Below are 12,815 nucleotides of genomic sequence, written 5' to 3'. Positions count from 1 at the left end.
TACATATGGTCATACATATTTAATTTAATCATACTTCATATATGCATATACATATTCAGACATTTATATCTCTTCTCCTGTTTGCTAAGTGCCACAGAGTGAGTGAGCATGTAGGTAATACCTCCTTATCTGGAGCTATTCCAGAAAGCTGAACCATAATAGCAACTAAAATAACAGGAACCACAATCCTGCTGCAGTGAGTGTGATAAAAATGAAAACAGCCACAGAGTTCTTACAACGTGCAGTGTGATGTAATGATGTGTGATTTAGATAGATATTCTAGGTTAAATATCATTACACACGACATCATCTTCACACTGAAGATGTGCAAATAGAGACATGAAGAGATTGAAAGTCCACAGATATCAACTGGAGAATCACGCACACGCAGTCTGAACCCTGCCCCTGAACACCTATACATGCAACATGATTTCACACCATCTTTGGTTTTCTCAGACTTTGGGACTGGGACTAAAGAGATGATTGGCACACATTTCCTTTCAATGAAACGGCTTAACACTGAATGGGAGCACACATATCTCACTAGAATTGCTTGGCTGTCTTTTCCATTCCTAAGAAAGCCTTCAGTTACTAAATTATAGCAGCTACCACTGTGAATAAGTAATCATTATACCTTATATGTTAAAGGTTGAAGGGATTGGCCTAGAAAAAAACATTAGGCAAAGATATCCTCAAATAACTAAAGTATACTCTTGTAACAGATTCTTAGGAATACTATCCAGGGATAGATCCTTAACTTTTAATAATTTTTATTAAATTTTAACAAAATGAAACTGATGTAGGTAAAAATCACTGTTATTCATGAGATTATGATTTGGGAAACTCTCAAAATAATTTTAGATATTTACAAATTATTGTATTAGAAGGGCATGTATTAAAAACATTTTCCAAGATCAATAAACTCTCACAGATAAGTACATAAAAACATTGGAAAATATTAATTAACTTATGGCTTTTAAGACACTAAAATGCATACTAATCAAAACTAAATTATACATGCAAATCTGGCCATATAAATTCTGTCATACTACATACCATGATCCATTAATGTTTTGGCAGGTTAAATACCAAGTTAATAAGACATTATTAACTGATGTGACAAATGGAGTATAACTTCATTTGATAATATAAAATTGAGTGACATCTCATTATAGAAATACCCATACAAAATAATACCTCAGTTATGGAAAATAAGTTCTGGAAGGACCATTAAGCTACAGCATGCACAGAGACATAAAATAAGTTTTAATTCCAATATTCTGTAAGCCCAGACACAGTGAAATATATAAAGTAGCAAAATGACTCCTTTTTGGTGCTGCACTTGTCCTTATTTGTCAAAAATAAAGACCTAACCCCTCCAGATTATATCCCTTTTCTCTTCCTTCTTTACTGCTTTCCCACATGTTATCCCTGAACTGCATTCCACTAACTGGTTAGTCTACTTGTAACTGGTTAGTCTACTTGTAACTGGTTAGTCTACTTGCACACTGTTACAACTGCAAAGACCAAAAGATAAGTAACTCTCAAGTGAGGCATTTCTCAAAGTGTCTGAGATCCAGGGCTCGTCCCCACTCCAGGTCTAACAAAGACGGACAACTGAGTAAAATAGGGTATCTGTACATTACACCAAAAGAACAAAAACAAAAAGGACCATGCAGGTAGAGAACGTATCTCTCCCCGTTTAGCTTTACTATTTGATTTAACAAACATGAAGCTTACTCCTGACTATCAATATCTGGAAATGCAAGGTCTTCACTTGTGTACTTTGCTCCTGCCACTCAAGGCAGTACAGCTCCAGGGAGCCCTCGTCATCTGCCCCCTGCTCACATGCACAATCTGCTTCTCCGTAAAGAATTCTGAACACGCAGGGGACAGCAGAGCCCGTTGTGGCACTATGTTTATTTCTCTCAGCTCCTGAAGGAATCTGCAGCTATCTTAATGTATTTTTTCTCTCAATTATGAGCAAGCCGACCTTGTCTGCCTTACAACCCATTTCATTACCAGAACCATGAACTGTTAAACACATTAATGAAGCCTCTCCTTCATTTCTTGCTCTTTTTACCTCTTTACTCAATTGATATTCAACATGTGTAGAAATCCAGTTCTTTTCCAAAACAGCTCAGAAGTTTTGGAATGGAGCATATAAGTAACATCCTGCTAACAAGAAATGCTGTCTATTATGAGATGTTTTTTATTTTGTAGCCACCAAGTATATAAAAAACTTGATGACTTGAGCCTTGTTATACCCAAGGCATAACCAAATATTGGAGGTTAATGGAAGGCAGGATGTTTGGCGTAGCATTCAAGACACTGCATTCCATGTCAGAGAGCCTGGGTTCAAGTTCCTGACTCTTCTCCCAAGTACAAGTTCCTGCCAGTGTGCACCTTGGAAGGCGGTAGTGATAGTTCTGGTGGTTGGATCCCAGTCACCCACATCAGAAACCTGGATGAAGCTCCAGGCCTGTGGCTTCACTTGGCTCAGCCCTGGCATTTGGGGAGTCAACCAATGGGTGGAAGATTTGTTTGCTCATTTGTTTCTTTGTGTGTTTCTGTCTCTCTCTCTCCCTCTGTATTCATGTTTATCTTTCAAACAAAATCAAATGACTACCTTTAACAAAAATGTTAATGGATCTTTTACTGTGAATCTATTATGTGTTGTATAAATGAAAAACCTTTAAATGACAAACTAAAAATATATTTATTTACTAGTACTAAAAGGTTAAGAACCTTAATATAAGAAATAATATAATGCAAGTAAATACCATCATCAAAGGAAAATATTTTGACCTCTTAGCATTTAAAAATGTGTTTGAAAACAGCAATAATATCTATAAAAATGACATTTTTTTCAAAATAAGATAGCACCCAATATGCGTACTCTAATATATAACTTTCATTTGTGTAGACATGAAAATGCTGACTTAATGAAAGGCACCTTCCTAGAAATTCCACACTTAAAATTATCCAAAGGAAACAAAGATGTGGATAACACGTGTGCTACATTGTTTTTGATGTACAGTAGTAGTACATAGAATGTATGTAAATACAATGTACCATGCAGTCATTGAAACGATGCTGCAAAAAAGCTAAAGATGTGTACAATATATTTTTACGGAAAATAGCTTGTATGTTACACTGTATGAAACAGTACTGTTTATTTATAATACATTTGGAGTATATATGATCATAATTACTTTTGCTTTTCTATATTTTATAATTTATTGGCAGTGAATATAGTATTGACTAAATGACAAATAACATGAAAGACAGGAAAAGAGAAAAAACCCACTCTTCTGCTTTCTATCCACTTCCCTGCTAATGTGTCTGGGAAAACAGCAGAGAATGGCCCAAGTGTTTAGGCCTCTGGACCCACGTGGGATTCCAGAAAAAGTTCCAGGCTCTTGGCTTTGGCCTGGCACAGCCATTGCCTTTACAGCCATTACAGCATGAACCAGCAGATGGTAGATCTCTCTTTCCCTGTTTCTCCACCTTACACTATGTAACTCAGCCTTTCAAGAAAAAAAATATGTATCTATAAATATGTATATGTATGTATTTAAAGAGGCCCTCTAACCCAAAAGTGGTAATCAGGGCTTTCATGAAACTGGCATAACACTTTTAGAAGGCTGAATATAATCATTACACTGATTTGAGGTTGAAAGATATCAGGGGTTATTAAATTCTGTGAAATGGCAAAAACCTACTAATTCTAAGTAATGTCTCTCTTCCTGAAAACATCAGCTGTAGTTCCAGTTGGCTTGCATTTATGTCTGTAGCTGTAAAATCAGAAGCCATGGAATGGACCTAGGAGGCATTTTCTTGAGGATTCAAATCATTGGATTGCTATGAGTTTAATCTATTGGTGTTTGTTAGATTATGAAGTCAACACACCTCACCTGTTCTATTTTCAGCTCACAATCACTTCCATCCCTACCCCATCATAAAAATAAAGAAACTACAGCCCAAGTGCAACAGTGTTCAGCATTAACACCGCATCAGAACCATCTCTGTGGTCGACTGTCTCATTCTTTTTGAGTAGTGGAAGACACAAAACTTCAGTTTCACAAAAACAACTTTAGAACGTTTTTGAAAACCACATAGCTCTTTCAGCTTAAGCCATCAATGCTATAAGTATGGATTTTTAGGCCAGAGATTAGATAAAAAGAAGAGTAAATGAGAAGTGAGTATCATGTTTCCAATCCACTTACTTTCATCATCCACTACTTCACAGAACAGGTGATTCTACTTGAAAAATAATGGGCAGCCTGTGGAGTGCAGGAAAATAGTAACGGCAAGAAGTGTGCATACCTTGCATCTGGTAGCTGTACGGTGCCTGTCCAGGTTGAGGGGTCCCGAAGCTTGTGCCATAGCTGAGAAATCCAGTCTGTCCAGGTGACTGTGACTGGGACAGTCCACCTTCGGTCTTGATGCCTGCCCACAATGCACCTAAATCAGTTAGTGACAGCTTATCTATCTGTTCATTTCCAGAAGCTGGCAAAATAGACAGACACATACTCTCACCACTGTTTCATCACAAAGCTTCCCAATCTTACCTCCCTTATAAATGACGTATATATTTAATAAAACATTACAAATTACAATTTCAAATTGTGAAACTACCCAGCTCATTACCGATCTGAATGCCTGTTTGCATTTTCTCTTTGATTGTCTGCACCCAGATTTCTAGAAAACAGAATTCCAGTGATAAAGCACTTGCGTATTTCCTTTGGTTCTGCTGCAAAATTTGAAGATCTCTGCAGCAAAGTCATGGCCATAATTAGATGTTAGTGAAGCTACTCCTACTAGTATCCAAATTAAGATCACCTTTTCCCAAAGATTGATTAGAGCCCATAGGCTTACAATGCTCTTTCTCCCTTATTCTTTCCACCACAAAGCTGGTTTGAACACACAGTGCATTTTGAAGTCAAAATAAACAATACTGGGCACAGAACTAAGCAACATTTGAAGACACTTTCTGAATATCTAGATCCTTCCAGAAAGTAAGCAGAGCATTAAAGAACCGAATCCTGTAAAACAGCATAGTAAGTTGTAAATAGCTGGTTTTTCTTTATATCCTTTTTAGCTTAAAGATTCACATATAACTCCTTAGAATATTCTCTAAAGTACATCATGTTTTTCATCATATGGAAATAGAAAACTAATGTGTGGCTCCCAGACACTTTCCCAAGCCCAGGACATGCATTTGGCAGCTCCAGGGCAAGGGGCTCAACTCTGGATCGTAATTAAAGACAGTCTTGAAAGTTTGCAAATGTCTTTAATTCCCACAGAAGGAGGAGAGGAAACTTCTGCCAAGGGAAGTCACATTTTGGAGTAATTTTTCTTTGCACTTGCGATAAATGATATCAACAGGATCTAGAATACACAGTAGTCTTACCATGTATTTCCATTTTAGGGGAATTTCACCAGTAGAATGAAGTTAGGTTATTGTCCTGTGGCAGTGGAAGGATCTGATTCTTGGCTAAGACAGGCTACTCTTAAATCCTGGGGAATCTCTAAGTAGCTTCATAATGACCTTAACATTGAAGTTGAAATACAACCTTGACGTTTTTAAAATGTGATTTTTTTCTCATACAGGCAAATGCAAACCAGTGAGGCACCCACACATATAAACCATTCCCAGGAACACATCTGCTCATGACAGCTGACTTGATGGCTCTAGAAACTCCCTTTCTTTCCAGACTATGCCTCAAGGGATTTCCCCTCTTCTCTTTCTATTTGAGGCTATTCTGACACTGATCTTTTCTCAGCCTTCTCCTGTGCCATTCGTTTTTACCCTGGAGATTCAGCAAGAAAATCTTTGTGATAATAACTAGGAAAAGCAGAAAACATCTGTAGCCACACTTGTCTCCATGGCTTCTTTCTATAAGATGACAAACTGATTCTACTGGACTAGATTGTAAGCAGATCCAGCAAAGAAAGGAAATTTCTTCCTACCCCGATTAATTATGTTCATTGTAAAAAAGAAAGAAGTCTAACTCTTTCTTACAGGGCCTAAGTCTGGGGCCTAGTCTTTGAAGATAATTTGGTTATCAGCAGCAAACATATCAAACTATATGTTATCCCTTCTGAACAAGCAAAGGAAGAGAGGCTACTATATTTTCAACACACTAACCCAAGAAAAGTGAAACTTCTGAGTCACAAACTTGGGGTTCATCTTCTTATACTCAGGGTTCCCAGAAACAAGACAGGGAATGATCAGAAAAGTGTTAAGAACTGGGAATTCTTCCCTGTAGACTTACTGATGTGGAAAGCTCTGGAAACCATGTCCTTAACACTGACCTTCGTTAACACTGACCTTCTTGTTGCCACCTCCCAATCCCAGCCTCTCACATTAAATCCCTATTCTGTCTCTGCTGTTCTGATTTTATGCTAAGACCTTCTGCTCATCCCATCTTTCTGGAACTGCTATTTCAGACAAGGCCATCCATGAATGGCTTGATCAAGGAAGAGTTCCTGCTTCACAGCTCAGAAATTACCAAAGGAGGAAATCCAGGCCCCGCCACAGCTGAAAGTGGAAGAGAAAAGCAGCAGAATCAAGTGTGTGGCTGGGAGCCAAGACACTGACAGGAGCAGCCCTTCCTACAGCATCTTCCATAGGCTTAGCTACTTAGGGAATGGGTGTGCTGGGAGACATGTACATTTCAAATAACCAACTTACAAGCCCTCTTTGAGAATATAAATTGGAAACTTCCTTGACTCATGTCACAGGATGGAAGCTATGTAATTCAAATCACATATTTCTTTTCTTGTCCCATGAATAGGTTAAAAGTGAATGGTAGATAAATGCAATCTGCTAAGAATTTTATTGAGAAAGTATGAATAAAAGTTAGGGAAGTTAAAGATAATTTTACAAAGTCCATTCTAAGACTGTTTCTGAAGTCTGTTTTCAGAACACCTAACAAAATGACCTTCAATTCTGATCATTTTAGGATAATATCAGAAAGGCTGAAGTTAAACATAATTGGTATTGCTACATCTATATATTTTGTAAAACATCTATATGTGATCAATTTTGTATGCAAATAATTAAAAGGAATAAAATTATTATCTTCCAATTATTGATCAAATGCTTAATGAGCCTTAGTTTTTCCTTCAGAATTTATTACAGAAAAGAGTAACATAAAACAATACTGATATAATTGGACTAATGATTACAAAAATATTAGTCCTATGCAATAGACACAGAATTACTTATTCAACCAATCCCTCCCTCCCAAACTTCCATGTAATTTTTTTTGAGAAATTGTTTCATATTGGTCTTTATAAAATCAATAATTCACTTATTTCTTTTAGTTACATTTGTTTAAAACTACAATTGCAATTAAACTGAAGGAAAGCTTTTGAAATTCTAGGGTTTCTTTGGTTAAACTTGGGCATTATTCTGGCTTTATTTTTAATTTACAGGTATTGATTTAACAACCAAGTTAAATCACACAAAGATAAAGACAATCACCAGGTGGGAAGGAACAAACGGTAAAAGGAGCATTAACTGTTTCCTAATTTCACCTCTTCAAAATTCAGGCCAGGTGCTGATATATAGATCACTTTTCTTAATGGTTGATAATGGTGAAATTCAATAACACTACCACCCTTGAATCTAGAGCAAGAGTTTGCTAAATACCAGTTGTACTTCCTGAATCATAGCTGGACATCTGATATATAGGAAATGGATCTGTACCCCAAAAGACTTCAGTGTCAGAAGTTTTATCACAAATATGCACCAAAAATACTTTAAATTCCAGAGCCAGCTGCTCAAATGGCAAATCCAGAGCTGAGATATAAATGGTGAAAGCTGAGAGCAAGAGGGCATATAAACCATGCAACCTGTTCACCACTCTGACCTCAAGATAAGGAGCCACTGTTCTCACAATGCTCATTAGAAACAATCACATCAAGGATTTAGACATGAAAGGCAACAACACTTTCTAAAGTGGACCAAGATTGACAGACTTCAAGTACCACTCAAAAACTATACACACCGCTGTAGTTAACACAACTCAGAACAGCAGGATTACTCACCATAGGAGGAAATTCCGTACGGCTGTCCTGGTTGTGGGTATGTGGCGTAGGCTGTAGCTTGTTGCATTCCTGTGGTAAACTGTGTTTGCCCATATGCAGCCATAGTTTGTGAGGAAGGGGTAGGGAGAATATGTGGGTATGGCCTGCTATTTGTCAGAAATGACAGAAAATAGAAAGCCCATGCATTAGATGGAAACATGCAAGGTCACCAATTAACAACCACATCACAAATGCAGTTAAAGATTATATCTTAAAGTGAAACCTCCAAACACAATAGACACTGAACTATGTCAGGGTTGCTATTTGATGATGCCCCAAATAAATGTGCATAAATCTATATCAATCTCCATGAAATGTACTTTGATTTCTATCAAGATGTTGGATGTGGGCACAGACACAACTTGAAATAAAGTGTAAGTCTACTGAAAAAAGTTTTTTACTGAGAGGAAAGGTATCTTACTTGGATGGATAGAGCTGTGGTGGAGAGAACTGAGGAGCTGGTCTTGGGCTGAAGCTGCTGCTCCCAATTGCTGGAAAGAAAAGATACGATAATCTAAACAAAACTGGATCTATCAATTCATCCATACAAAATTTGAGATATTTCACCTTTGTGAGCCTCATAGATGCTTGTTTTGTATGGTTCTTCCTGAGAAACAACAACAACAACAGGAAACCTACAGGAGCCGGCAAAGTGGCTCTCATTTTAAATGAACTTTTACAAACTATGGTCATAGTCATCCTAAAGGTTTGTCAGCATGTTGATGGTTTTACAGTGGAGAAGCTTTCATGGTTCCAGAAATCCCCACGAATATTTGTAAAGACACATATGAATGGGGAGAAGCAAGCAGCTGACTGCTGGTTGGCCTACTGTCTATGTCCAGCAGGAACATACAACCCCCAGCCTGCATTAGCAAGGAAACTATCCTAATCTCTCCGTTGATAGAAATAAGATTCTCATTTGCCTGTGTTGATTTTGCAATGTGTTTTTAACAAAAACACATTCCTATAACTATCTTAGATTTCTCAGGTTGCAAGCTAGACCTGTTTTTTCTTGTGCTATTTGAGTATTACATGTGCTCACCTTCAGGTAAAAAGTTTTTTTTTTAAGGAAGTATTTAAGTATTGAAGCAGAACTTATTTCTTTTCATCACTCTTACTTAATGCATTATGTTTTAGAAATGCACCCCCAACTTCTCCTATTTCACTCTTATGCTGAATTCAACCTCCCCAAAGATTTTAACTAGCATGAGGTCTTAAAGGGTTTTAGCTTCTTTCTTTGTAAATAAGGATAAAACTTCTACATATATATATGTGTATACTTATATTTATATGTGAGTTTATATGTATGTGTGTGTGTGTGTGTGTACCTGTGTGTGAATTTTCACTCCAACTCTATAATCTTTTCCGTGGATAAGAAATATATACTTTGGGTATAATTACTATAATTTATAAGATATAAGATGTTCCTTTTTTCTCCTTCCCCTAGAAATCACTGTCTTCAGAGGCATTGGGATTTATTAATCATATTCAGCATTAACCCTCTTTCTCAAGATCCCATGCATCTCAAGGCTGTTTTTTTTTTTTTTTTCATCGTGTCCGGTCGGGACATTGATATTTCTCATATTCAGTTTCCCAGACCACATTTAGGAGAAGAGAACTACACTACAATCTCAAGTCTGCAGACAATCCTTTCCACATAAACCCAACAAGGCCCCAAGACAACAGAGCAGATCTAGACTTGTCCTTTCTTGCAAGCTGCCAGATGCCCACCATCTGGCTGTTGGCTTGGCAGACAGAGTATGCACTCTAGAAGTGGCAGGCAGACCCAGCTGGCAAAGCCCCGCCACTTGACACATACTGAGTCACTCCTGGGTTCCAGGCACTGTGCTTGATGCTGCAGAGGCAAGCATGCTCTGACTGGGGCATGTGGGAAGGCTGACCCACAAACAGCTGGGAGAGGATTAGCTAAATACTGCAATTTATAGAAGAGGGGGATTAGTGAGAGAACTTGGACCAGAAGGACTCCACTTGTCCACGTCTTCTGTGACAACCGTCTTTTCCATTCTTTTCTCAGCCAGAAAAGAGTCCAAGGGTAAAGTGGTTTCATCCAGCTGAGCAGCTGGAGAAGTAGGTTCTTCCATGGACAAGCACAATTAAAAGAATCCTTTATAAACCAACAGCAAATTCATGCTGAGCCACCCTATAATGGAAGCTGCAGAAAACCTTTTTCTAAGGGCCCAGCATAATAGCCTAGTGGATAAACCATCACCTTGCATGTGCTGGGATCCCATATAGATGAGGTTTGTGTCCCAGCTGCTCCACTTCCCATCCAGCTCCCGGCTTGGGGCCTGGGAAAGCAGAAGCAGTAGAGGACGGCCCAAAGCCTTGGGACCCTGCACTTATGGGGGAGACTTGGAAGAGGCTTTTGGCTTTGAATCAGCTCAACTCCAGCCCTTGCAACCAGTTGGGGAGTGAATCAATGGGTGGAAGATCTTTCTTTCTGTCTTTCCTCTTTCTGTAAATCTTCCTTTCCAATCTAAAGAGATAGATAGATAGATAGATAGATAGATAGATAGATAGATAGATAGATAGATACCTTTTTCTAATGTTCTAGTTCTTAGACGATGTTTCTCAAAATGTGGATCATCATGACCCATGAAAAGTTCATACACTCAATAGGCTGCACTAAGCATTGCTTTTTAAACAAACAAAACAAGAGAACAGAAGTAAAAGGGTTATCACACAGAGTAAGGCACTGTCTGGGAAGCTTTGTTTTTCAGTTTAGGCCTACCATAGGCATATTTAAATGAAAAGATATTTGGAAAGTTGTAAAGCGTGCTGATTAAGCTCAGATTCAGAAACCAGAATTCCTACCAGCTTAGATTCAAATCTCAACTCTTGTATGTGCTCTTGGTCAAAATTTAGCCTCTTCATTTGGTATTTTCTGCTGTCTCACAGGACTGTTGCAAAGGCTAAAAGACAGAAACTGCCATACAGTGAAAAATATACAATGTTTTTGTAATAAATATTTATTGTCTATGACCCCGAACCCACCCTTCCTTCTATGTTAAAAGATGTTTTCATTTACTTGAAAGATAAAGAGTCAGAGAAAGAGAGACAAAGGGCTCCAATCCATTTGTTCACTCCCCAAACACCTACAACAGCCAGGACTTGGCTGGAGCCACAACTAGGATTAGGAACCTCAACTTAAGTCTCCCACATGGGTACCAAACAGGAGACCCAGCAACCTGAGCCAGTGCCTACCACCTATTTGCATCTGCATTGGAGTAATCTAGAATTCAGAACTACAGCCAAGAATCAACACCACACTGACACAGGACATGGGCCTCTGAACTGCTAGTCCAGGTATCCTCCCCCTTCTATATATTTTTTATTTTTTTAAAGATTTATTTTTATTATTTTTTTATTGGAAAGGCAGATATACAGAGAGGACAGACAGAGAGGAAGATCTTCCATCCGATGATTCACTCCCCAAGTGAGCTCAACGGCCGATGCTATGCCAATCTGAAGCCAGGAGCCTCTTCCAGGTCTCCCACGCGGGTGCAGGGTCCCAAAGCTTTGGGCCATCCTCAACTGCTTTCCCAGGCCACAGGCAGGGAGCTGCAAGGGAAGCGTGGCTGCTGGGATAGAACCAGCGCCCATATGGGATCCCGGGCGTTCAAGGTGAGGACCTTAACCACTTGCGCCACCACACCGGGCCCGCCCCCTTTTATATTTTTAATTCTATAACAACATCACCATCCATTTAGCAAAATGCATATAAGACCCTTGTCTCATTTTTAAATAGGAGGAACTTGGGATGATAAGCTGAGTAACATTCAAAAATGGGAGACATGATTTGAACCCAGGTCTACCTAACCCCTTCAACCAAACACACTAATTAATTCCTGACCCATGTAGAAACTAGAAACCTCAACATTATTTCATCTTTCCTCCACTCTGCTTATGGCTCCAGAGAAATTTGCCTCATTCAATTCCAGGAATTTCCCGTTGACCATTCGCATGCCTGCAGATTCCAACCTTGTCCTCACTATTCCGATCCAGGTTCAGCACCAATGTGTTACCAGCACCTGGGTTATCACAACAGTCACATGGCTCCTTTTCTTGTGTTCCATTCTGAGGTGGCCACCCATTATCTTCCAATCCTTACTCCTGCCACCATAGTGACCTTTCTGAAACAAACTTTTCACAGCCTTTCAGCTTACAATCTTTCACTTGTTCACATTATCCCCAGCATAAACCCCAAATTCCTTGGCAAAGCATAAAACAAAATTCCAGCTTCACCTGCTTCCTCGGCTGAGTGCTGTCCAATAGTCCTGGATGGCATACATAACTGCTTATACACACTGTGACTGTCCACCTGCCCGGGCTATTTCGCGTTCTAGAGGTGTCTTCCTTCTTTTCCATTCCTCTGCCTTGTAAACACTGACTTCACCGAGGGGACCCGAACATCATTTGCTCTTTTAGAATGTCTTCTGCCTCTTCACTCTCATGGACTCAGCAATCATCGGCAACACAGCCTTCACCACACTGTTATGGCTGGTTGATTTAGTACAGCCAACATTCCTTTCCTTGCAACTGTGGGTCTCTGGGGTCAAGGATACTATCCCTGATTTCCTGAGTATCTGAGGGGAAATGGCACATGGGAACTAATCAATGAATACTACTCCTTGGGCAAATATGTAAGATTTAGGTCACAAGCCAAGTTGGTGGTCAAAGAAGTTCATCTGAAG

The 12,815-nt window shown here is 39.0% G+C and overlaps 1 protein-coding gene across 2 annotated transcripts in view; it reads right to left on the bottom strand.

Moving 5' to 3' along the window:
* EYA1 (EYA transcriptional coactivator and phosphatase 1) overlaps positions 1 to 12,815 on the bottom strand; it is a 151,582-nt gene that overhangs the window by 105,260 nt on the left and 33,507 nt on the right. The window contains exons 5-7 of one of the 2 annotated variants that reach the window (XM_040995708.1): positions 8,522 to 8,591; positions 8,062 to 8,204; positions 4,330 to 4,452 (exon numbers count right to left, since the gene is read on the bottom strand). In XM_040995708.1, the coding sequence (XP_040851642.1) occupies positions 4,330 to 4,452; positions 8,062 to 8,204; positions 8,522 to 8,591 (336 nt within the window). Of the gene's footprint in view, positions 1 to 4,329; positions 4,453 to 8,061; positions 8,206 to 8,521; positions 8,592 to 12,815 lie in introns of those variants that run through there. The other variant, XM_040995716.1, reaches the window with a different exon arrangement.

The sequence above is a fragment of the Ochotona curzoniae genome, unplaced genomic scaffold (assembly GCF_017591425.1).
Source record: "Ochotona curzoniae isolate NIBS_2020 unplaced genomic scaffold, NIBS_Ocur_1.0 contig_1071, whole genome shotgun sequence".
Lineage (NCBI taxonomy): Eukaryota > Metazoa > Chordata > Mammalia > Lagomorpha > Ochotonidae > Ochotona > Ochotona curzoniae.
This window is presented reverse-complemented; position numbering and strand designations above follow the sequence as displayed.